The sequence below is a fragment of the Seriola dumerili genome, unplaced genomic scaffold, assembly GCF_002260705.1.
Source record: "Seriola dumerili isolate Sdu_G_001 unplaced genomic scaffold, Sdu_1.0 BDQW01000083.1, whole genome shotgun sequence".
NCBI lineage: Eukaryota > Metazoa > Chordata > Actinopteri > Carangiformes > Carangidae > Seriola > Seriola dumerili.
In genome coordinates this window covers 546,510-572,735 of record NW_019174338.1, presented here as the reverse complement: position 1 = coordinate 572,735, position 26,226 = coordinate 546,510, and the positions used below count along the sequence as shown (strand labels likewise).

Genomic DNA, 26,226 nt, shown 5'->3' with positions numbered 1-26,226 from the left:
AGCGCCATCTTCTCCAAGATGGACTGGATATATTTTTGGTACAGACATGTGTGTTCCCCAGAATATGAATCCTAATAACTTTGGTGATCTTAAACACACTAATAAACCAGGGACTGTGTTTAAAAATTGATATTTCTTTCTTATTCAAGAGAAGCACATGACCTGAACAGTCAGTATTGCCAACAGAGCATTTGAATTTGTTTGCACAGCATTAGTGTCTGACCATTTTTTTATTATTCCGACACCGTCCTTATTACAATTACATTACCACGGCTGCTTAAGATGAACTTTTATCTATGTATCAGTTTGGTTTTCTTTACAATGGGCATTACGACCTTTACGAAGCTGTTAGCTCAGCTATAGCCTCAGTGATCTGAAAGTAGTGAGTAAGCCTAAGTTTCACTATGGGTCCCCTAACTAGTCATTATTCATGGTTTTCTGTTTATAAAGTCCTACTGTGGTTTGTTCACCCAACATTACATTTGTCTTCTGAGACGAAATTTTTCTTTGAGAACAACTGCGTACATATGCAGTGGAGCAAAGATGGCCCAATTATAACCCAAAAAAGTTATCATGTTGTCATGTTACGGATCAAACACACATACGTGCATGAATAAGCAAACAAACAACACTTACTAAAAGCTCTTATGGGATGTATTAATAATTAACCGAGTTTTTGCTGTTTATGTCTAGACGGGCACCATCCGCCCCTTGTGCCTCGGTGAAGTTTGGACATTAGCTCTAATGAACTTCAGACTGTCAGACTGGCAGACGATTAAAACCACATTTTCCCTCCTAATGAGCAATTAACAGAGCGGAGATAACAGAGATAGGGCAGCAGGAGAGAGGCTTTTGGGCATTACGTCTTAAGAAGAAAACAATCTTTTCTTTGTCAGACTGTTAATCATATGGAAAGTGTACAATGCTGCTTAAGAGGGTTTTGTAAGTCTGAGTACTACAAGTTAATCAGTTGGTGAATAACATGTTAGCCTCCAATTAAATTACAGAAAACATGGCATATGCGCAACAGGGATTTAATCTGTTTGTATCAAAGTCATACCCCAGTGCTCTCTCTGCCCCAACAACTGAAATAATGATGTTCAAGAGACAGAGAGTATGTCTCTGTATCTGAGACCTTGTTGTTTCCCCAAGGTTGTAGAGTAACATCACAGCAGCCTGAACAGTGGGCTAAAACTAATCTGCGTCGAGGTTACATTAGTGTTGGCCATGTCCGATGAACCTGACTGATTGCCTGCTTTATGGAAAGTGACTGAGAAAGGAAAGAGCCCATCTGGTCAGCCATGGAGCAACCAAATCACAAGGAAATTCGTTGTCACTCCAAACCCAAGTCCCGACTACAACTCCCGTGGCTGCAGGACGGGTACCCAGGTGACTCTGAACATGAATGAAAGGGAATTGAGCACAAATCGCAATAAGTTCTCACATGGATCCACATCTTAGCAGCGTACAGTGAAGACAGTGCCGCAGTGGCACAGAGAAAAGACATCTTCAGACAGTTTAATTGTTATGTTCTTAAGGCAATCATGCATACCTGATACCTGCCAGCAATGCACCTTTAAGCATGTTGATGCTATTCCTATTTTTCATTTATTGCCAGAGGGGTCTTCATTCCTAACGATGCCACAAGGTGCCAGGAGTTACGTGTTGCCTTTGTGTACTTGGGTCAGGACCTCTAGATATATCAAACCTGTCTAGTATTTAATTTTTCGAGTAGTGGGTGTTGCAAACCTTTAAGAGCATATTTCGAAAAATGTTCTTGCACAACTAAATGTCTTAGTGACAGGTGCATAACATCAAAAACTCTTGACAACAAAAGAAAAAATCTCACATACTCACTTCATTAATGATGAAATGATGGACAGTGTGCAGGATTTTTGCCTTGTGTTCTCCACACTTTTCAGGCCACTAGGGTAAAACTGAAGTAAAGCCATTTATGTTTCATTATCCTCCGAATGTTTTGAGCTATAGTGTTAATATAGCTGGTCATTTGGTAGTCTTAACTATGAACCAAAAAACATGAAAACATGACTCAGTCAGTCACCACCTGCACTGCTTAATGCTACGCTTAATGCTACTGGCCTTCAGAAATATATACAGTATATATATATATATATATATATATATATATATATATATATATATATATATAGTTCCTGGAGGCAGAACGCACCAGACCTGGTAGAAATCAAACTCGCTAAAACATCAATAGAGAAGAATTGTTCAATCATCTTTGGCCACCAGAGCAAATGGCCACCAGCAACTTTCTCATTGCCTAGGGACATTGAAAACATTGTGTGATGGACGAATCTATTTTGCCGGTCAGACACACAAGGAGATAGCGCCTGTTATTTTGGCTTGAGTTTACTGGCAGAAACACAACAAAAAGGAACATGTTGATGAACAGGCACAAATGGGTGATTATAATCACAAGCTTCTTTATAGCATTTTATCAGCAACATGTCAACTTGATGAAAAGGTCACATATTTTACATAGAATATATATTTCTGGATTTAAGAACCAAAAACCATCTAAATGTAGTTTCACATCTCCTCTCTCAGGCTTCTCTCTTGAGCTCTAGCAACAACAAATCAGTCAGCCAATCAGAAAACAGGCTCAGTGCCTCATCTGACTGTTTTCTTAGTGATGCACAGCGAGGCCAACCCCAGGTAACACATTGTAGTCTACTACTGTAGCTTGGTAAAACTCCTCCATAATGGCACTGGTTAGTCAGGAGGTTAGAAATGAGCTGAACCGACGGTCAAACCTGGACTAAAATGCTCTGGCTGGATTTTGTGTGGAGCTATAAGCCTGTAACACTAGAGCCATAAGCCTGGTTCTGGTGCAAACTGCTGGATCATTTGGAGGCATTGGGGTGACCGTCTTCAGTGTTGCAACGTCGAGGTGCAGTAGTTGTGGAACAAGCTTCCCCTGTCCCAGGCTAAATCTTTTCACAGCTTGACCCTCTAGGCAGACCAGCACTGTGCCAGTGTGTGTTGAGGCCAGCCAGAGGAGTGTGCATAGCTGCAGTATCCAAGACCATTGGGGACATTAGGGAGGTGGGTGATCAGGCGGCTGGGACAGCACGAATGGTGAGTGGATTATCAGGAGAAAGAGAAGGTGAAGTCAGACCTTGTGAAGTTTTGAATGGGATTGATACAGATGAGAGACTGATGGCGCCGCTGAGGCAAATTCATGGAAGGAATGTTTACCTGCGGCGGTGTGACGGTAGCGTATATGAGGACATTATGGAGGAAATATGCTTTGCCTAGGCAGCTATGGAGACAGAGCTGTAAAGCAGCTTTTTTCAGTTCAAGTGTAACTCATAAATCAATATAAAAGAGTAAAAGCTGAAAAGACAGTTGGAGAGGCCGAACAAAAGACTAGTAAGAGTCCTTAGTTGAGCGTTGTGACTGTTCCGTTACGACATCACAAAGTAACAGAAGTCCTGACAGCTTGTTTTATGTCTCAGTTTCTGCATACAGGCTGTGTGCATTTCTCTGTGGACTGAGTGCTTTGATACTTTCACAGTATTAATATAGAACCTGCTTTATAATCAAAAAAGACTTGGAAATCTCACTTTCTACAGTGTGGTAACTTTAACATGGCATTTCATTTGGTGAAATAGCGATGATTTGTAATAAACATGAGAATACAGGCAGCAGCAGAAACAACAATTGTTGTGTCCTTAATAATTGTTAAAATATGTATTATATATCTATGAATTTGGTCCAGAGAGGCACTTTAGCCAATGAGGATAAAAGGGGCAGCAGCTCAAATCATTGTGTGCCTGCCAGCAAATATTCACTTCACTTCTAATTTATCTTTCTAACAGATTGCTGGAGGATGCAAAGAACATGCAATCTCCTGCATGTATGACATTCGAATCCCTTCAATATTCAAATTTCTGTCCCATCAGAGTGGAGCGTAATTGAAAATGGCAGAGTGTAATTTTGGACTCATCCGGCTCGCACCACGTGAGCTGACAGCAACAGTCACCTGTGTAAAGGTTTTTTTTTCCGACTGGGGATTTCTTGCTGCTCCCTCCTGGATATTCACTGCAGGAAAATAATCAGAGAATGGGCACACATAGACAGGATGCCACAGGCTTACTTAAAGGCTGAGGGCATAAGCTGCTGCTGTGAGGTGAGGTAGGGGGGGGGGGAGTGGGGGGGGGGGGGGGGTGGGGGGGGGGGGGGGAGGGGGTAGGCTGGAAAGGCAGGACGCAGAGAGGACAAGACAAAACATTAAAGAGGACAGGGAGGGAAGGTGGAGGAAGACTAATAGAGAGCACAGGGAAATAGATGAAGAAAGGGGGGCAGGGGGGCACAGAAGAGGAGGGGATGAAAGAGATGAGACACATAGACGACCGTTTGGAAAATAGGTGTGGAGTGGAAATCTGGGTCTAACACAGTCAGGCAGAGGCATATTTCAGCTAGAGAAGAAGGGCCAGGTTTTAAGGGCTTTGCTGTCAGAAATCCTCCACAGATACACCTCTCACACGGCAATTTAGGTAAGGCAGGGTGGGCCACATCCCTGCTAATCTGTTGTTCTGCTGCCAAGAGAGGGATAAAGGCATGGTAGCCCAGAATCTTTGGAGAGCAATTCTTGAACCTCAGTGGAGCAGCTACGACAAAGCTGCCCGGCTGGGAGCCAACAAAGGGAGATACCCAGCACCAGGCAGGGGTTTCTCTGTGGAACTCCCGCCTCTTATGGGCCTAATTCACTAGAGTTACACAGCAAAAGCAAAGAGCGCCCCATCTCAAAATCAAGTTCTGGTCTTGGGAGTTTTATTGCCCACGAGAATCTAAAAATTGCATTTTTGGCCACAAGAAGCTGTGAATAAAACAGTATCATATATATTATCCCCTTACGAAGTTGATCTGGCCTTTGCAAGTGGTTGCTTATTTACACATCGAGCAGACGGAACAAGAACATTAGCATTCATTTGTAGTCATGCCTCTGGCAACCTGATGAATGGAAGTCCAATATAGACACGCCCCATAGCCCTATTTAACTCTTCAGCAATTCCTGAGAAGAATACCTCTCTGTAGCTGCTAAATGCTTCAAGATGCAGGCCTATGTTCACCGGCTCGTCAAAGAGAGCCATATGTTGTATTTTCAGCCGCCTTTTTTTTCCACAGTTGCTGTGTCTCATATCAGATACATCAGTCAGTACACTCACATATAGCACACGGTAGACACAGTAAACTCACTGTGAGTAGTGAGTGAATTTCTAAAGAGGTTAAAAATCCAGTGACGCTTGCAGTGTTCAAAAGAACTTTATTGTTAGACCGACGAGTTTTCAGTTTCATCGGGGTAGTGTATGAATGTCGACAGGGTAGCATCGTCTCAAATCACACACTGCCCTTGCCAACTCACCGGAAATTTCTGTGTGACCCTTGTGTCATGCAACATGGAAATTAGGCCGCCATCTGTCTATCTGTCCATCTGTCATCTATTTATCCTCCTTCTTCGGTTGCCGTTTTCACAAGTTTGAAAATATGTTGGTGGTCCCTCACCATCTGCTATGTAGCCAAGATGGCGACCGTTGAGGGTAAGAAGTGACAGACGTTTCACACTCTATTTATTGACTGTTTTGAGTACATCATCTGGGTACTTACAGTGTACTGCACGTTAGCATACTTGTCAATGTGCACGCACTTAAACGCAGTCACAATTGCAAGTGTGAGTATGGAAGTGCATGAAATAGAGACAGAGCAAGTGTCTTTAACCTCACCATTGCTATACAGTGGGGTCCTAAATTGTGAGACCAGTTTTCCATTCACTTGAATGGGAAATTGGAATTATTTTGGAATTATTTGTGATCACTTTAAAAGCTCTAAACCTTATTGACCTTAATTTGAGCCAAACTAGCTGATTCCCTCGCTTCCAACCCTGATGGTAAGCTAACCGCTTCCAGGCTCCACCTCTATACCTAACACACAAGTGTGGTGTAGATGCTCTGTGATTAACCACACTACAGTAGCTAATTTTGCTTCATGCATCAAATTCATTCATTTACTTTAAAACCTAAATACACATGCTCATAAAGGAAGGTTTAGCTAAATGCAAGCGTACCTGCAGCATGTTATTGCCATGTGGATATCCACTGACCTTAAAGGGATAAGTTTTGAAACATTGCTATTTTTCAAAGTTGATTAAAGGCAGTGGGTGTGTGATGGACGACAAGGAACATCTGAATCAAGAGGCGCTGCTCACTCTTACCTCAGATCTCATTAGGAGTCTTCGGGGGTAATTAGAGAGTAGTGACCTTTATTTAGATGCTATGACTCAGGCCTTGCCTTTATTCACCTCAGCAACTGAACCTATGTTGAATTATAACTGCCTGAATTCTGCTTTACACCTTCCTACTGTTTTTTTCACAGAATCTATACTCAGATACTCACAAGCAACATTTGTAGAAAAAAAAGTAATAAAAAGCCAAAAATAACTTTTTCATTTGTAATTACATAAAAAAAAAACAACCTTAATCACACTGTGTTTGTATCTTTCACATGAGTCATTTTAAAACCACAGCAGACACGAAAACAGGACAAGGAACAAACTCTCAAAACCACACCTGCTGTGCCATAACAAAACATTACCTCCTACCTGCTGGTGAGTCACAATCCTGAAGCACACACAACAAAATGAATGTACAGGAAGTATCACATACTGTAGTGTGTGAAATTTAATAAACGTGACTGATTTTGCAACGAGAGGCTGAAAAGAATAATTACAATTGATTGAACACACACATAATATTATTTACTTTTCAATACTCCTGGACTGGTGGGAGTGGGGGAGGCCATCTCGCCAACACATTTTAATGGAGTGAAACACCCGTGCATGCGGATAAAAACTGTCAGTACTCCACCGGCAAATGATGTTACATAAGAGAAGTGGGATGTTTCATATGGGAGCCTGATAGCGCTTTAGATGGTGGTGGATAGAAATAAAAGAGCCAGATAAATCTCGTGTGTAGCTTCAGGAGCTGCACAATGAGAACATGAGGCTGCCAAAAGATTACCTCAAAATTTTGTCTTAAACTTTCTAACTTTTAATGATCTAATGTCATCGGTGATTTCCTTCATACTTCAGACCTAAAATCGTATCAGATTAACAGCAAATCTGAAAAGCTTTTGGAGCAGGAAATTATACTTTTTCGAAGTGCAAAAAGGTCACTGACAGAAAAGAACTGTGCACTCATGGTTATTGGGAATGAGAGGGAAAATATCTCATGAATCCCATTATTTTTATCTCGAGCTAAAAGAATGTATCATATAGATGCGTTTGTCTCTCTGACCAAATGACAGAACTTTTTTTTTCCTCCCGACCCATAATCTCTTCAGGGATTTCAATTGTTCTTAGCTTCCGCAGCTCAAATAGGGAAGAATTTTACTCGCTCTGGAAATGCATGAGAAGCGTTTGCATCTCTCCAAGGGCAACGTCAGTGTGGTCGAGGTCACACATGCCTGGAATATGTTAAAACCCAGTCAGGGCTGGACTGTGGGAGAATGTACAAAGGGTCAGAATGCGTATCCAGCTGACTGTTGGCGATGCAGAGCATCATGTTTGACAGGATCTTTGTTTCAAAATAATAATAAAAAAAATCCATCATTTAAAAAAGTGACACCTCCTCCAAAACATTGACTGACAGCAGTAATTGGTACACAGCATGCATGAATACTTTCCATAAAGGGCTTACATAACTCCAGTCCTTGTGTAGAAAAAAAATATCAGTGTAAAATCAACTATGATTGGCTGATTTATTTGATTATTGTGCTACATGTTGATGACACAGCTGTTAATCCATGTCTGAGCAGTTTAAAGATCGAGTCAAGACTGAATAGAAACAGGCTCTGGACCAGGTCGAGGGACTGAACATTGTCCAGTGAATATTCTTCTTACTGTTGCCTTAATTGTTTACAGAGAGAGTCAACTGTGATATAACTTCACTCAACAGGAAAAATGCATTATTTACTAAAATTGTGATTGCAATTGTAAAATAGAACTAAGTGATATATTTCCACAAATTTGTGCATAAAGTCACATCTGAAAATTAATCTCAGTGTAATTTCAATCAGGAGAACTATCTTTAGGTCAGTAATGCAGGGAGCACACTGCCTGCGTTGTGTGTGCATAGCAGCTCGCAGGTGCATGTCTGCTGTGTCTCTGCTACTGCCAGCTCTTTCTTTCTACATGGAGTTTGCAGGCTGCTTGAATGTTGAATTCATTTTGATTATAAATTCATTTCTGATTGTTTTTTGACAGAAAGTGTCAGTGTCAGTCTCCACATGCAGCTGCTAAAATGCTTAAAAACTATATATTTATATTTTTTCATGCCTGTGACATATTCAGATTCAGCCTAGACAAAGACAACTATAGAGAAAGGTCTGTCTTATGTAGTATTGCTCGTCTGATATGCTGTTGATGGGAGTCCTTGATGCGCGTCATGTGTGAAAAATAAGAAGGGCGCTGAATCTCTAGATCACATGACACAGCCACGAGGTAGTGTGTCCGCTCTAACCCATTAACATGGATGCTGAAATTAAAAACCAAGACGTTCCACAGCCGCCACTCAGCCGGTGTGTTCCTGGCATTATTCACAATTCTCTTCTTGTAATCAACTGACTACAAGTGTTTTCGACAAACCGATCAGATTTCGCCAGAATCTCAACCAGCCAATCATGTTGTTGCTGTCAAACTTTAAAATCTGTTTTCCTCTCTTCTGCTGTCAGCTGTCATTTCAGTGCTTATTGCTGAGACTTCAGCCTTCTCCCACATTCTTCCCATCACTCCCACCACCACCAGTATCTAGACCTCTGGGGTGCATCCTATACAACACACAGCCTCACCCCCTTGATGACATCACGGTGGGGTCTAATTGCTGAAGACTCACATCTATTGCAAATGGCAATTAAAATGTATTCGCTCACAAAGAATTAAATCTCTCCTGACTGAAATGCTCTGTTGGTACATGCTAAAGACACTGTGCGGAAAATATGAATTCCTGGCATCTAAATGAGTACATTGAAAACTGAAGGGAATGTGTCACCCAATCCTCAGTGGAAATGACGTCCCTGGATCCTGCGACAGGAAATGAGGCTGATGAGAACAGTAAACCAAAACATTAAAGCTGCGTGATGTAAACCTTAACACCATAAAGTGAAAGATGCTAAAACTCTCCACAGAGCTGAGCTGCAGAGTCGGTGTGAGAAACTCCTTGCACAATATTTCACATTAGTAATTTGAGCTTTGATTTTTGCAGCTTTGAAAACATTTAAATTGACAAACATTTGAGAGGAAGGCAAAAAAGAAAAAAAAAAGAAAAACTCGACTCAGCAAACATTGCATTCTGTAACAGGCAAGACCGGTAGCCAAGAATGAGACAAGTACGAGACAAAGAATGGATTTGAGGCCATAACCCTGAATAGTGCAAGACTGGAGTGCATGATCTTCCTAAAGCGCAGTGAATTCAAAGTAAAAAGAAAGTTCTCAGTGTCAACAGTAAGAAAAAAAAAAGGATCTGCAATACACCCTAGCATAAAAGTACAAGTCGAATGAATAAGAAACAGGGAAGAGAAGATTTCTTGCGTGTGAAGAGCAAGAGCACTGAACTGGAAATATATTGTCTCTCATATGTTTGTCTTCTGCCTTCAGTGCTTCTATTTATTCTTGTCCATCTGAAACATCAATAACAAAATCACTACTTGCAATCCTGGCGTCCTGGTTCTTCACTTTAGAGAGAAACACACATTGATTGCGAAGTTATGCATCCTCCATGTGTGGGCAGATGCAGAGAGGCATCAGGTAATTTGATGGTGGAGTAAGAAAAACTCAAATTTAATTTACCCGGCGACCAGGCAACATGATACAACATCCCCAAGGACAAACTCTGAGTCATCAATAAATGAGATAAGGAGAAGAGCATCAGAGAATTGCCTTGGTATCTTTTGCACATTCTTGTACAAAGGCTGAGACACACAAACACATGGCGCAAACAAACTTTTGGCTCAAAACTGTTGGCAAAGGCTGAGAACTAAAACTCTAAAAAGGGGGGAAAAAATTAATTTACATAATTTTTCCTCATTAAATTCTTGAGGAAAATCGAATCAGGGCCGAGACTCTGACTACCTCAGGTATAACAAACAGAACAGTCATTCAATACTGCATCGGAATGAGAGTGAATATCACTAACTGGATATCTGAAGTATCATAAAGTACCATCTGAGATGAAGAGTCAAAGCTTCTGAGTTCTGCCTCTAATTTGTTCTTTCTTTCTATTTTTGTATGTATCCCAAATGTGCAGTCATGTGCTGCCACGCTCTGTGGTTGCGTTGTTATCTCTCTTGTGGCGCCTGTGCCTACTGTAGATGTGGCATTGATCACTGGCTTTGATCCCTGAAAAACCTCACATAATAATATGCACTCTCATCATCACAGCCTCAAAGTCTCTGGCAGGCTTTTTGACTCGGTCTTTCTTCACTTGTGCTTCTACTTCTCAGCAGCTCTGTTTTTCCCCTCTGCTTCCACATATCCAACAGGCAGATACAATATGTTGTAAAATATGCTCTTAAACATGAAGTTTTCAGACTTGACTTTGGAAATAGACCTCGCTGATTAACACCGTAAGATACAGTTGAAGGTCAAAAAACAGCCATCAGATTTCCAAGACTACAAGCAGTCAAATAGAGCACTATTTAATTTACTCTAATATCTAACAGAGATAAGCAGCTATAGTGCTGCCATGCTATATTAAAGGGGCTATCTGTAAGTTGGTGGTTTCTTACCAGGAGCGGGTGGTGTTAATTGACACTTGACAAGAGCTTTGGCCATCATTGCATTTACAAGATAAGAGGTTATAATACGCCCTCTAATTAGTGATAGGTCTTCAGAGTACACTGGAGGCTACAGTGAGTTGCTATTGGAAAGTGACAAGACAGGCCGGGGCTAGCTGGTTAGCATGCTAACTGAAGTAGAAGAAAAGAAGTGATAGAGGCAAGAGTTAACATTGGTGTTGCTTTCCACGGCTGGAAACAGCTCTTGGTGAGTAACATTTCTTCTAGACTAGTACGTAAATAGCTGTTAATGTTAATGTTAGTTATGTAGCAAAAGCAAAACTTCTTTAAGGGCAGTAAATGGATGATGAAGAGGCAGATATGTAAACTGGAATCTGTGTGCAAACTGACACTTTTTAACAAAAATATGTTACTAAATGAACCTGAAAAATAACTTCAAAAACATTTCCCAAGACTCAAGGTGACATTTTCAGATGGCTGGTTTCATTGTACCAGCAGTCATAAATGGAGAGTGTTGAAGACGCAGAGTTGGGCGCAAGAATATGAATGAAAGGAGTAAAAATGAACCTTTGGAGGGACAGAACGAATACAGAGAAATGCACAAAGCATCGATATCGATAAGATTTCTAAGTTACAGCTGACGAAGGATTTCTTTATCTGTACTTGAGTGCACAAACTTTAACAGAATATTACTCGCCACAGAACAGATTTATCTTCCTTCCACAACTTAACAGTGCCCACTCATTAACTGATTAGATGCACACCTGCCTTCACTTTCACTGATTAAGCAGATGATCTACATGATCACCACGAGACCAACGACAGGAAAGGAAACGTCAAGTGCACCACAGTGCACCGAATACTAACGGATCATAAGACTCTTTGTTCAGCATCTGTGATGTGGAAACATCAGTTTTCCACCGAGTCAGAGAAAAGTTAAAGTGTGGGTCCCAGAGTTATAAAATCCTAGCGCACCCTGGAGCACCTCTCCTGCCATGCTGTTGCTCCTGCGTTGTTCTGTGCACAATCGGCAAAAAAACAGGAGGACATAGAGCAAGAAGAAAACCACAACATTAATTTTCCAACATTTCATGATATGGATTAAAGAGTGTTTTATCAGTTTTCAATAATAAATGTAAATTGTGAATAGAGTTAAATCATGTGAATGACACTGATTGGATTTATTATTATGATGTGTGTTTATAACAAAAATAAATGAACTGTTTATTTTGACTAACTTGACATATTTGTCATGTTGATACACTAATTACTTGTTGTTGTACTAGTTGCTATTACAGTGCTATTACACTGCAATAGCCATGGTAATTGAAGCTATTTACATTCATGATAAACCACTGATGTATGAAACTTAAAAAAAAAAACTTGTGTTGAGTTTTGACTTTAATGTGTCTCTTTAGTAACAGTCATGGTCATGAAGAGGAGTGTTGTTCGGTGCTGAAAGAGCCGTAGCAATGCGCCCACACACCTGCTCCCCACAGTGCAAGTCTGGCTGATGCTCACCACCTCCATCATCTGGCCCAAGTGGCTCTTCCACAGGCTCAAGTGTACCTCCATCTCTAAAGCAGAAGTTGTGCAAAATGGCACAACAAGCAATGACCTTCACTGCTAGAGCTGGGTGTACCTGCAGTGCCTTGAAAAATATGGAAAACCACCATACCACATAACAGACCTTTTGTGTGTTTCCTGTGGAACCTGTATGGTGTTAACGTTACCCAACAAAGATGTTCACAAGCTGACACTGGCAGTCACACAATGGAGTGAAACAATTTCCTGTCAGGGCAGCATGCTGGGGCAGTGGTTAGCACTGTCGCCTCATGTCAAGAAGGTTCTGTGTTCAAACCTGCCGGCCCTGACAGGCCTTTCTGTGTGGAGTTTGCATGTTCTCCCCGTGTTCCTCCGGGTGCTACGGCTTCCGCCCACAATCCAAAGACATACAGGTTTAAGTTAATTGGTGACTCTAAATTGCCCGTATGTGTGAATGTGAGTGTGAATGGTTGTTTGACTCTATATGTCATCACTGTCATAGACTGGCAACAAGTCCAGAGATGGGTGTTCATCTTGGAAATAAAGATAATAAAACTGATGCTATGTGACAATACAATCCCCAGAAGAGGATGTAATCTGACATCATATATGAGGAAATGGTTCACATCTGGGAATTCTGAAATGATTGCAGCTAGTGCAGCAGAAGCAGCATGTCTCAATAGTCTCAGTCTAGCAATTACCCTACTTCTTTTTGATGGTGAGAAGGAACACAGAAAAACAGAGATTGAGCAGCATTTCCACTGAGCTCTATGAGGTGTTTTTATAAAGATACAGGTTTTTTGATGGAGCAATTGTCTGGTTTTCAAATCCATTTCATATTAGCAGTGCTCCTTATTTATCATTATATACATTATATAACCTATTATTTTTTCTGCTGATGCTATCTGCTATATTTGATAGTGTACGAACATGTCAAATTATATGTGTTTAGTCTTCTTAATATGTGTCTTGTTTGTGATATGTGTCTCTGTGTTTTTAACATGTCACTGCCATATCCCCCTGACTGGAGGAGAACGATATCTCGCTCCCATGTATGCAAGTGTATATTATGGAAGTGACAAATAAAACTGTATGTGATTCTGATTGTGATTCTAGGGCTTCCCTTTGCTCTCAAAATAGTCTCAGTTCTTTGTGGCATTGATTCCACAAGATGTTGGAAACTTTCCCCTGAGACTCTGCAAATTTCTTCAGATTTGTCAGCTGCACATTCATGTTGCCAATCCCCTGTTCCATTACATCCCGAAGGTGTTCTACTGGACTCAGAACTGGTGCCTGGGGAGGCCACTGAAGTTCACTGAACTCACTGTCATGAAACCACTTTTGCTTTCTGACATTATTGAGCTTATGTTCAGCCACAACCCCCCCAACCCCTCCCCTCCCATCCCCTCCCGTTCTCAGTCAGCAAGGTGTTACTAAGCCCAGTGAAATGGGACACTAAACAGACAATAAGAAGCACAAGTGAATAAAGTTACCCTGTCTACAAGAGTCAACAAAAAAACAATACAGCCAAAACCATTAGCCCACGCTAGCATTGCCGCGATATGCTTCGCAGCAATGCTGACAGTTAGCCAGCTAGCTATAGCAACATTAGCCGAACACATTTATAATATGGGTGACGACAGGTTAGCTAAATTATCATGTCTGCTATATCCGGTCACTAATGAAAACAGACATGTAACATTATGTAGCCATGAAGTTACTTACACATTGAGTCAAGCCGTTGCTTGACTCGGAGCCATACTACTCCAAGTCAAGCAACGGTTCCATTCATGGCTTCATGGTCGGACTGGGACAGAAATTTAACCTTGGACTTATTCATTGGGATCAAGGCGCAGGAACGGCCCGGACGCAGCTGTTAAATTCACTAATGGAGCCAGTTAAAATCTATTTTGCTGAACCTATAAAGGCCAGATTTTGTATTTTCCTAGATATCAGCATCCCCATCACATAAACTGAACAACTGATTGCAATCCTTGCTTCCCGGTGGTTTGTGGCTCCAGTTAAAACTTTAAATCCACAACATCTTCTGGCCTCTGCTCACTGGATGCTTTAGTTTTTGGCTCCACTTTGAGTAAAAACTCTAGAGACTGTTGTGTGTGAAAATCCCAGGAGATCAGCAGTTTCAGTAACACTCCAGAAACCAGCCTGTCTGACACCAACCCCCCCCCCAATTCTGAAGTTTGATGTGAACATTTAGTCTACATGCATAAGCAGGTATGCAGGTGTTCCTAATAAAATGCACAGTAAGTGTAATAATTTATTTTTTAATTCCCTGAATAATAAGTAGGGAGTAGTGACTAATGATAGTGATCGAATAATGAAAATTTATTATCCACACTCACTCACTCAAATAGCAATTGAGCACATTATTGCTTTGGTTGTGGTGAACACAGCAGGCTCAGATGTGTGTCAATGTGTGCCCTGTTATTTTTTTTTCAGTTTGTCTTTTCTTTCATAATTCCATCTCTTCCCTTTTTCTCTTCACCTCATTAACCAAACCACAGCTTCCTCTCGAGCCTCTGTGATGCTGCTGGCCCACTTACCGAATGCTACCTATTAAATCTGAATGATATTAGAGTGATTAACTCACCTTCATCTCTGAAGCTAACAAACTCTTTTTGATCTGATTGTATATTGTGTATTTCTGCTTACTGTATTCTTACTATATTTAGTATGTACACAATGAGCAGTCCTGCCATACGTGTAGCCCTGATTAAGCCTGTATAATTTGATTAAATCATTTACATGCGAAGGGGAAAAAGAACAACTGACTAATTGAATGGGTCAATCTCCTCTCTCCTGTATGGCACCCACACGGTTCATTACTATACATCTTTCCATTCATAAACCACAGTCACATTACTGCCTTGGCTTTCGGTCCCATGTAAATTTGCCATCGAATGTACAGCAGCTGAGACTCGACTGTCGTAAAGGCTGGACGCATGCAGCAGGGAGCAGCTGTGAGAGGAAACATATCAGGAGTCCAACTTATGAAAACACCTGTGGACAAGTGTATTCCAATACTTGTACCAATAACAAGTGGATACAACAACAGCTCTCGACATTTTTTTATGAACTAAAAGTGATGCATTCTGGTTACAGTTACATTACGATGATCGCTGTGTTCAGAGATGTCACTTTAGATGTCAGGGATCAATGGGCTGTTGCAGCTCAGTCGCTGTAATTTCCTGGACAGCGGCGAACGTGTTGTCAGATAAGAGGTTGTTAAGTCTGTCAGTCATTTCAGCTTCCTGTGACAGTGACTTGTTCTGGGCTGAGTTGATTGGTGGGGTTTTCCCTAAATGGTTAGATAAGTGGCAGTTTGCAACTATCTGAGAAGACTGGTTTGATTAATACTGCACATCCATGAGATTGAAGGCTGATCAGATGCCGACACACTGCTTTAAGACTGTGAGGAAGGGGTTTAACATGTAACTTAGGCGACAATTATTTTATCCTCCCCGTTGACGGTCACAAAAACAATCACTAAAAAAAATACATCTACTAGGTATATGCACTTTCTTGTATTTCCCCAACACAATGTGTCAGCTGACACAGCCACTGAAATGATTGTTTTCCGGGGAGGGGTTCCTGACAGAGCTGAAAACTGGTTCATGCTGGAGAGGCCATCTGAATCCTGTCCAAACCTTTCTGCCTCACTCAGACAAACACACTGTGATACCACACAAAATATGATAAGAAACCACCGACAAAGCTCGCACTGGCAATAATTACATTTTAAACTAGAATAAGCGCCTTGCGGTTGTATCCCCCTGCCAACCAGCCAAGTTGCAGGCATTACAGTCACAATCTCCCCCGCCTGAGTAACTGCATTGAATAATGTTTGTGCAGAACATTATGACGCCACAGTGAAGCTGACCTTTGACCATTTGGCTATAAAATGTCATCACTTCATGATTTTATCCGTATAGACATTTGTGTTTAATTGTGTCATAATTAGAACACCAATTTGTCAGTTATGGCCAAAAACGTGTTTTGTGAGGTCACAGTGACGTTGACCTTTGACCTTTGACCATTGACCATCAAAATCTAATCAGTACATCCTTGAGTCATAAGTTGTGTCCGAAATCACTCACTCGTTCACTACTCCCTACTCACTACCCAAGGAGCTCAATTTAGAGGACTACATAATGAGCTCATCGTTAAAATGAAACATTTTCGGGTCATTTTGGCTGCGCCGTTTTTCTGTCTTTTGGCACGGAGGCATAAAAAGGTACTGTGAGTGACAGCGACTGGGAGAGATGTGGTGTAACTTGACAGAAAAAAAAATCTCATAAACAGTACAAATATAGCCTACCTCAGACACCTCTGGAGACATGGTGCTCAGCAGCAGTCCTGGATGCTTTGATGCCGAAGGGGAACTTTACCTTTTATTACAAACGTATCTAAAAGGTCTTGTAGCTAATGGATGTGATATACTTCACCACCTACCTCAGTTTGAGTCATTATGCACTTATTAAAGCCAACAGGTCAGGTGGCAGCGGTTCACAAGGTGATGTAAAATGACCCACTTTATATCATTATATGTGCATGAAAGCTCAGAATGATCAAAGCTTAAAGGAGGACTGTCAGGACCCCAAGAAAGTTTAATATAGGAAACGACACAGACCAATTTATTGCTACAGCCGTACTTTTAAATTACATTTCCAACCAACGGTATCTACTGCATATCAAGATGTACTGTTTGAATACTGTCCTCCTGTTTCACTCCTGAGATGCAGATTTATGCAAATGTTTCACCTCAACCTAATTTGCAAATTTCTGTCATATGCAAATGTAATATTATGCACATATATTGGATTCCATAATTAACATAAAATAAAAACACACAAGTAAAAATAATATATAAAACCTATTAGAAATTGCAGAAATTTCATATGTCTTGCCAATACAAATATGTGTGTTTATTTATGTATGCTTATATTATATGCTTAAACATATCCGTCCCAAATCCTGTCAATATATGTTGGTCCAAAAGTCTGAGACCCATTTCCAAGAATGGAAAGATAGACATGTTTAAAGTGAGAAATTATTAAGAAAAACAGTAATAAACATATAGAATTTTTGTGTTGTTTTAAAACTTGTCATTAAAAAATATGGTCACAACATGATATACCATATAAAATTCATCATAGATACTTTATTTTATTATGATATTTATTTTTATTATATGTACATGTACAAATTTTACTTTGGGTATTTCATGTTATTTCTTCATTTATATATATATGGCGTTTCTTTCGAAGGGAGTGAGTCCATATATATATATATTTATACACATCCCTTATAGGTGACATATATGGCAACATCACTCTTAACATTTACATTTACATTGCTGTATGGGGTATTACTAAACATCAAGCTCTTATTGTGCAATTTTCAGGAATTCAATTCTACTTCCTACTTTCCTCTGTTTCTATTCTACTGTTCTGACTTTTTAAAACTAAACTTATTGTCTTTTTATTTAAGTATAGCAGCATCTTACAACGACCCAACAAGAACCCAAAACAACAACAACAACAATAACAACAACAACAACAAAAACAACAACAAAAGCTTGTTCACCACAAAATATGACAGTTATCGATTTGTGGTGTCCCTTCTTGACTTCAATTTGGTAATTTGCAGTTGTCCACCACTTTCAATATGTCCACATGCAAAACGCAAGTGTTGAGAATTGATCCAAAAGAAAAAAAAACAAATCTTGAACTCTTGAATCTACCTTTCCTCTTTGCCTGCGCTGGCTGTGCTTTTCCATTTACAATCGTTAATAGCGTCTCTCTTAATTACATCTTCCAGCTGTGGTGCACATAGCAACAGGCAGCACATGCTACTGTTCATCACATCTGTTTATGTTAGACTGACTTTTTCCCTGTCTCCACTGCTTGGAGCACCACTGACTCCTCGGGCCGCCGTCACATCTGTAACCAGCCACAGACATTATCACCAGGACCTCAAGACCAGCCTGGGTGAGGAGTTAGACAGCTGTGCTCTCCAGCTGTGATTTGTGTAACTCGTTTAAAGCACAACTATCTGGCTGATTAATTATAACATCTGTCTGAGAAAGCGGCACCCTGTGGGCTCTCAAAAGTACCACACTGCTTTTCATCTCACAAGCTACTGGTAAAAGGTAGAAAAGCTTTACTGTCATCAGGGCGAAGGGGTTACACAACTAAAACATGTGACAGAGCAGTTTGGATTACCAGGTGCAGAGAGGATACGCTACACAGCTCTCTGTGTAGGCAAACCCACACTCAACTAAAACATTTCCTTGGCACTTGTCTATATCTGCCACACTCTTTGCTCTGATGACTGCGCTCAGTGACAGCGCTTCCAAAACATCAGTGCAGCTAAAAATGCTTATTGTTTATTCTGGATTAAACATAGCTGCAGCTGGAGCCTTATAAGAATGCTAGAAAAGTGTGTCAGTCTTAAGTTTGATTAATAATGTTTTACAGTTGAAATGAAACAACAGGCTAACATCTTCTGTCCCTTCTTCACTTTCTGACTAACAATAGCCTGTTCCTATTCCTGTCACTCTAAAGATCATTCATTTCTCTCTTGTGCAGCACTTTATGTCTTTTAACTGCCTTCATATTATTTTCTTCATTCAGCAAGTGCTTTGAAAATGCAATGAAATCTATAAGAGCTCCACCATGATGTTTCTTGTGCGTAATTAACAGAGAGAGAGCCAGGCTATTTCCAGTGTAGAGATGTTTGGCCGTCCACATCATCAGCTGACTATTCCCAACACAGAATAAAGCATTCAAAAACAAATAAACTCATGGTTATCCAGTTATAACCTGAATTTTTAACATTCAGACATTTGGGATGTGCACAGAAGGGCGATAGGACACCCGTAACCATAATGTCATGACAGCTTAAATGTGCTATATGTAAGATTTCTCTGGTGGTGCTGGTGGTGGTGGTGGTAATGGTCGCTAACTCGTCCATGCGTTGTCAGTTTCCTGTCTTAGCTCTATATTACTTATCAACTACAATTACCACCTCACGCTTGTATTGTAAGGAAACATGGTCACAATCTCCCCTTCCTGAGTCACAGCGTTGAATAATGGCCAGAGGTGTTTTTGCAGAACATCATGATGTCACAGTGAAGTTGACCTTTGTGCCAGAGGATTGAAATTCCCTCTGGGCGTTCCTGATTTATCACATTCACAAGAACGTGAGGTCACTGTGACCTTGACCTTTGATCTTTACCCACAAAAATCTAATCAGTTCATCTCTGTTTGAACATTTAAACAAATTCCCTTGAGGTGGTTTTAAGATATCACATCCCATATCAAGAGACCAATAATGTGTTTTGTGAAATCACAGCGACCTTGACCTTTGACCTTTGACCACCAAAATCTAATCCGTTGAGTCAAAGTGGATATTTATGCCAAATTTGAAGAAATAGTCTCAAGATATTACTGAGGTTTGAAAAAAACATAATGGGCCTCATTCACCAACCATTCTTAAGAGGAAATTTCTTCTTAAAACCCACTTACGCACTTTTTACACAGATTTTCTTATTTGGGATTTGTTCTTAGGTAAGAACAGAATCTACACACACTCAAGAGCACTCTTATGCACATTTGAGTGCTGACGGGTTTGAGCAAAATAAGTGGTTATTGCGTTTTCTTCTGTTCTACAGTTATATAATATTATATTATTTAAATTACAATAATATTCTTGTCATTTATAATATTTTTTAAAAAATAACTTCTGTTATTTTACAAAGCATTATGGTCTCTGAAAATAAATGACCACTACATTAACACTTAACTGCTTATTTGTGGCTCCCTTCCTGCAGCAGTACCTCCACTTCAGAACTATTAAAGTTCCTTTTGCGTTTGACCAAGAGTTTTCTTAAGAACTTTCTTAAGAGCAACTTAAGAAAGAATTTAAGAGAATACTTAAGAAGATATTGGTGAATGAGGCCCAATCTCTCCGTTACATGCCAGATGTTACATTAGTGCAAACGCATATTTGTTGACTTCAGTGAAGACAGGCAGCGCTTCACTCATAACAAACTCTGTCAATACAGGATCTAATAAATATGAATCATCATCCACAGGATCATGAAAGAAGATGCAGCACATCAGTTTGATTTTTGTAATAATGTGATGCTTATTCCATCCAAAGCCATAAGTCTGAGTCTCACACACACCAAACTCCACACACACACGTTAAACTGATCAGCAAAGTATTGATTATGGAGTCGGACACAATTCAGTTAACAGTCATAACCAGAATAACAGTGTGAGCTGCGTCACATTAAAACAGTCTGACTGAAAACTCTCCAGCTTGTGAGCAGACACATCCATCTTCAGTACATTGCACCATATAAAATCCAGGTTCTGAGAAAATCGCTGGAACTAATAACTAATTCTCCGCTCTCAGCTAACCAGGAGGTATCCTTCTTCAGATAGTGAACATTTCCACCCATTACTTCTGTGATTTATGCAATTTAAGGCACAAAAACAACGTTTCATGTTAATCTTCCCATCTACCCAAGATCTCAGTCAATTTTTTCATGTTTTCTGCACCAACTGTGCACCTACATCGGACTGAAAACATCGCTGGAAACCCGTCTACACCTTGACTGTGATTGTCTGGCTGAATTAACATCTAGCGACCAGACCAGTGAATAACCAATAAAATAAAAGAAATAGCTTGTCAGTATAGACCAAGCATATTTAACTTCAAACGCGTTTAATATTTGCATGAAACTGAAAATTCATATCAACTAAAGGTCGGTGGAGGAAAAAGCGAGACTTTGAAATTTAGCTACATTAGCCACAGTGAAGCTGTGGCCTGTGGGTCTGAGTGAGAGCTACAGTGGAAAGACGAGAGGAAAATGAGATGAGGAGAAGTCACATAACAGAGTGAGAGGGAAAGAGAAACCGACAGTTTTAATAATATCATGTAGGGGGAGTGGGGGTCTGTCGTTATGCTGAATATGTTATAGGTCCCATATTGGATAAAGTGAGATTTTTATGTCTTTTTTTTATTATAAAGCAGGTCTAGGTTCTATATTAATACTGTGAAAGTATCAAAGCCTCAGTCCACAGAGAAATGCACACAGCCTGTATTCAGAAACTGAGCCTTAAAATGAGCCGTCAGGACTTCTGTAACTTTGTGATGTCACAACAAAGCAGTCACCGCCCTCAGTCATGCCCCAAGCTCCGCCCACCTGGACCCACCATCCAACCTTGCAGGATTTGGTTTCTCTGATTGTTTACCTGGAATCTGCCATATTTTTATTCGATCACTGAGAAAACAGTCAGTCAGACCACAGACAGTCAAACAACACCGAACTATTGTTGCTAGAGCTCGAGAGAGAAGCCTGAGAGAGAGATGTAAAACTATGTTGAGATGGATTTTAATTCTTAAAACCACAAATATATCTTCTTATGGATAACACTTCAAATAAAACAGGAGAGAAGTGTGAAATATGGGACCATTAAAGACGAAAGAAATCAGAGAAATCTGGTCAGGATTTTAAAACTCCTGGCTCAGCCTTGTGAACCATCGTCTTTCCTGTTTCCTGTTTGAATCATTATGCCCAGGAAATATATTTCATCCTCTTTAAATCTAGATTAAACTTTTTTATTTAATGTATGTTACGTTATGTAATTTTGTTTGCAAGTAGCTGTGGTATAAGCAGGATAATACCCTCCACGTTCCAGGTTCCCTGTAATTGTTGGCATCATTCATTTTTTAAATTTCCATAGAGAGATAATTCTGCTCTTAATTTATTTACTGTTATTTGATTGAAGAATGTAAATTTAATTCCTTCCAGAAAGGTTGAACCACCCTTGTGTCTTCACTGAGACTGTAAACGAGGGGTGAAAGGTCACAGGATGATGATAGAATGGGTACAACCTTCACTTTTCACTCCCTCCTTAGTCTTGTCCTTGTTCTTTATTGTCCTTTCCCTATCTTGTATTTTATCAGCAGTGTCGTCACTCACTGATAGCTCTGACCTTCTTCAGTTTTTTGGGGTTTTTTTTGTTTTGTTTTTTACCAGTATTCATTATGTCTCACTGCTATACTATTCTTGCTGTAAGGAAGCACAACTAATGCTGGTGTATAAATAAATAATAAATGTATTAATAAATAAAAAATACAACAGAAAGCAAACATCTTCCAATTTAAAAAATAAATTCAATAAATAAATATTGAGTTGATCCACAGCTCAATATCAAAATTGGCTATTAAATTATTTATTCCCCAAAGTAATATTCACCAACAAAACAAACAATTTCCTGTTATTACCAACATTTCAGTGCTTACTCAGAGACAGTAAAGGGTTCATACTTACCAGGATCTGACTTGGAGAACGTGTCCACATCCAGAAGACTCCTGTGGAGACAGACAAAGAACAGAAATAAATTGATTCTTTCAGGCTTTTTTTTCACTTTATTTCTTAAATAACATTTCTTTTGTTCTTTGCTCTCCTGAGAGTTTCTAAAAGTCTCAGCTAAGCCCTAAAAGTAGTTAATGGGCAGATTTAAATTGCTCCCCAGATTACTGTGTGAAACCATCTCAAAATATCGTGCTGCCAACCTCTGCCCCAAAATGCAGATTGCATTTACACCAGGTTACTGATTAAAGGCTGATGAAGATGACCTTCAGGAGGAAGAAGATAAGGACGCAATAATAAACAAGCCATTTGCCTTGATGTTCCTGAATTAACTACTTACTGTAATTAATGTCTGCCATACTATCAAAGTCTCTAAAAGTCCCAATTGTTACCAATATGAGTGAACACACTTCACATTTTAGCATTGTTGCAAACATTAAGTGGAGGTTACTGAGACGCACTGACTTTAATGCAGGGCCTTAGTAATTAATTCATTATGAAAAACCAAAAAAGTGTAAGTTTCAGCAAAAATGTACATGCTCTGTACAACTCTCACGTTCAGGGAATCTGGTGGTGTGGTGGAATTTGAACATGTCCGTGTGAAAACTATAGATGTAAACTTACATCCCTTTAAAGCAGAAGTGTCCAGATTTGCAGCTCAGACTTCATTTGTAAGATACATTATGATGATGTCTGCGTTGAAAGCCCAGGTTGTTTATCATTTTATCTGTATTAAAATTTCATCTGATATATTTTTTTTCAAAATTCAGCCATGTTATGAACTAAACTGGGAAAAGACTGAATCAAATTTAAACACTGAGAAAATTAGAAGTGGGTGGAGCCTTGAGAGAAAAGAGCATTTTCTATGGGATTGTAGGGGGGAAAAAAGGTTTCTGTAGTGCACAGTTCAAAGTTATTGACCAAAATGTGAAAGTGTTTGCTGTAGCTCCGCCATGTGGTCAGTCGAGTTGGACTTCAGTTAGAGAGACTTGATTGATCAGGTTTGGCTGCTGCAGGTGTTCCTGAGATGCAGGAGTGTTTAAGAAATTGTTCCACATTTTGGGAAATTTACAAATTCTTTAAACTGAGAAGAAGTAGAAGTCAAGATCAGTCATGCATGGAAAGCTACAGTCAGCATTAATACTGGAAACAGGGGGAAACAGCTAGATAATAATCTATCTAATAATAATCTCCCTACCAGCAACTCTAAAGCTCATTACAGAGGGTGATGTATGCAACTATTAGACTATTTAGTCCCACATATAATTCCCCCGTAAAACCACAGCTTTTTGTTTGTACCTCTCGGTTTTTGTTCAGATTAAACTAAGGACATAAAAACATGTTAATCAGTGAGCTGTGAAGGTGCTGGTAGGTGGATTTTGTTACCTGCTGACAGAATCAGGATAACTGCTTCCTTCTGCTTCCTGTCTTTATATCAACCCAAGGTAACCAGCATGTGTTATTATACAACCAAATATCTTGGAAAAACCCAATAATTCAAGACAAAAAAAAAGGATGTAAACTTGATAAATACTTAAGATGTCTGAAATGTAATTTCACAAACAACTTGATCATCTCTCTCCTCTTCTGGGCTCAGCCCCCCCCCCTCCCCAGGTTTTTGGGGGCTGTCTAACTCAGGTGTCTGGCCATTTCAAGCCTGTCTGATCTCAGGAGGGACCATAAAGGACCAACAGCCATTCATTATTCAGGAGTGGATCAGAAAGACAGTCAGTGCACCACCAGGCAGGCAGGCAGGCAGGCAGGCAGGCAGGCAGGCAGGCAGGAAGGCAGAGTGACAGTCTGCAAAAAAATACCCTGACTGGGTGTTTACTGGTGAGCAGAGCAGCCAACCATTCAGCTAAGGCAGCCTGTCTCAGCCACATGTACGCACTGGTTCTGGTTCAGGGTTATAAAATCAGTTTTTAATAATGAACGTACATTTCACTGGCAGCATTTCTAGCTTCATTTTGTGTAACAATTCACATCAACATCGACAGTTCCACCTGTGAGTGCCTGTGATTATCAGTGGTGGTCCACTGGGCCACTGGCTGCAAAGAAACCACCAGAGTCTGAAGGATTTCTAGTCACTTTCATGCATATTGGTGATGGGATTAACCATTTACCTGAGAGCAGAGGGCATCTGAAAGTAAAAGGTTACGCATGAGAGGGAAAGCACTTAAACACACTGAGAGGTCTGCTACACCCAGAGCACCTGATAGACAGATAGATAGATAGATAGATAGATAGATAGATAGATAGATAGATAGATAGATAGATAGATAGATAGATAGATAGATAGATAGATAGATGTTCTTTTGGTTTATACAAGCAGGTATTGGTGTTACATCAGATGAAGAAAAAAACCCTCAATATTCACATATTCACATTCACCACACACAGTTAATTGAAATGACTTTGATGGAGCATATCGGTGAAATTTGACGCGACGCGGGTGAAATAACAGACTTTAAATCTGGGTTTAAAGTGGCATATATCTACATGTATGTAAATATATGAGAGTTACACCTCACCTGCACGACACGGTAACTTCTATTTTAGTTGCAGGGACTCTGGTGTTGAGAGGGTCGAATTCCCCTATTGAAGCCATCATCTCGGCTCAAGACGCTGATGAGCCTCCGCGAAGAAAAAAAGAAAGAAGAAACAAACAGGTCTGATCATTCACAGCGGGATCGTGATCGCGGTAAATCCATTGTCGAGATCTTCTCCCCCCTCCTGGTTTGTTCCGCTTCTGGAGCAGAGAGCGGCGGAGGAGAGGAAAGGAGACTGGGGAAAGAGACTGACGGACGGGGAGAGAGAGAGAGAGAGAGAGAGAGAGAGAGAGAGAGGCGTTGAAAGTTGTGAGGCAGATTTAAAGTTCATCCATCCTTCATGCGTTCACGGTGCGCTCCCCTTGTCTGTCCGGCGCCGAGGAGGGGGAGGAGGGGGAGGAGGAGGAGGAGGAGGAGAGCGCAGCCAACCGGAGGCACCGGCAACAGCACGGTGCTTCCTCTCCCCTTGCCTCTGTGTGTGTCATTTATTCATTTACATGTAGTCACCTGTTACCTAGGCTGAAAACGACATGGTTCACTGATTTTTTTTTCTAGGCTTAGACGTGCAAAAATTATAAAGCTTTTATTTCACGAATAACCTGAACCTCCTCATACCTTCTCTCTCCTACTCCTGTCTCTGCATCTCCTCAGGACAAATTTCTCTGTGTCGAAATATGGCCTGATGATTAACTGTGAGCATTTTCTGTTCTGTGGCACCATTAAAATGCTTAAGTTTTATATTTAATAAAACTGATAAATATGCATTCAGATACACAGCCAAGTAGACAGTAAGATGATAAATTATACGCCCATGAGTGCATTATGTGATTGTGGTATACTGAGGCATAAAACAGTCATTAAAAACTTCACAGTATAATGAGGCATACAAAATGATAA

General features: G+C 40.3%; 1 protein-coding gene across 1 annotated transcript in view; it reads right to left on the bottom strand.

Annotated features, from left to right (window-relative positions):
• Nucleotides 1-25,527, bottom strand: part of LOC111221299 (copine-9-like) — a 91,817-nt gene extending 66,290 nt beyond the window's left edge. The window contains exons 1-2 of the mRNA XM_022744652.1: nt 25,312-25,527; nt 22,739-22,779 (exon numbers count right to left, since the gene is read on the bottom strand). Of these exons, the coding sequence (XP_022600373.1) occupies nt 22,739-22,779; nt 25,312-25,391 (121 nt within the window). The 5' untranslated portion in view covers nt 25,392-25,527. The remainder of the gene's footprint in view (nt 1-22,738; nt 22,780-25,311) is intronic.
• Nucleotides 25,528-26,226: the final 699 nt, after the last annotated feature.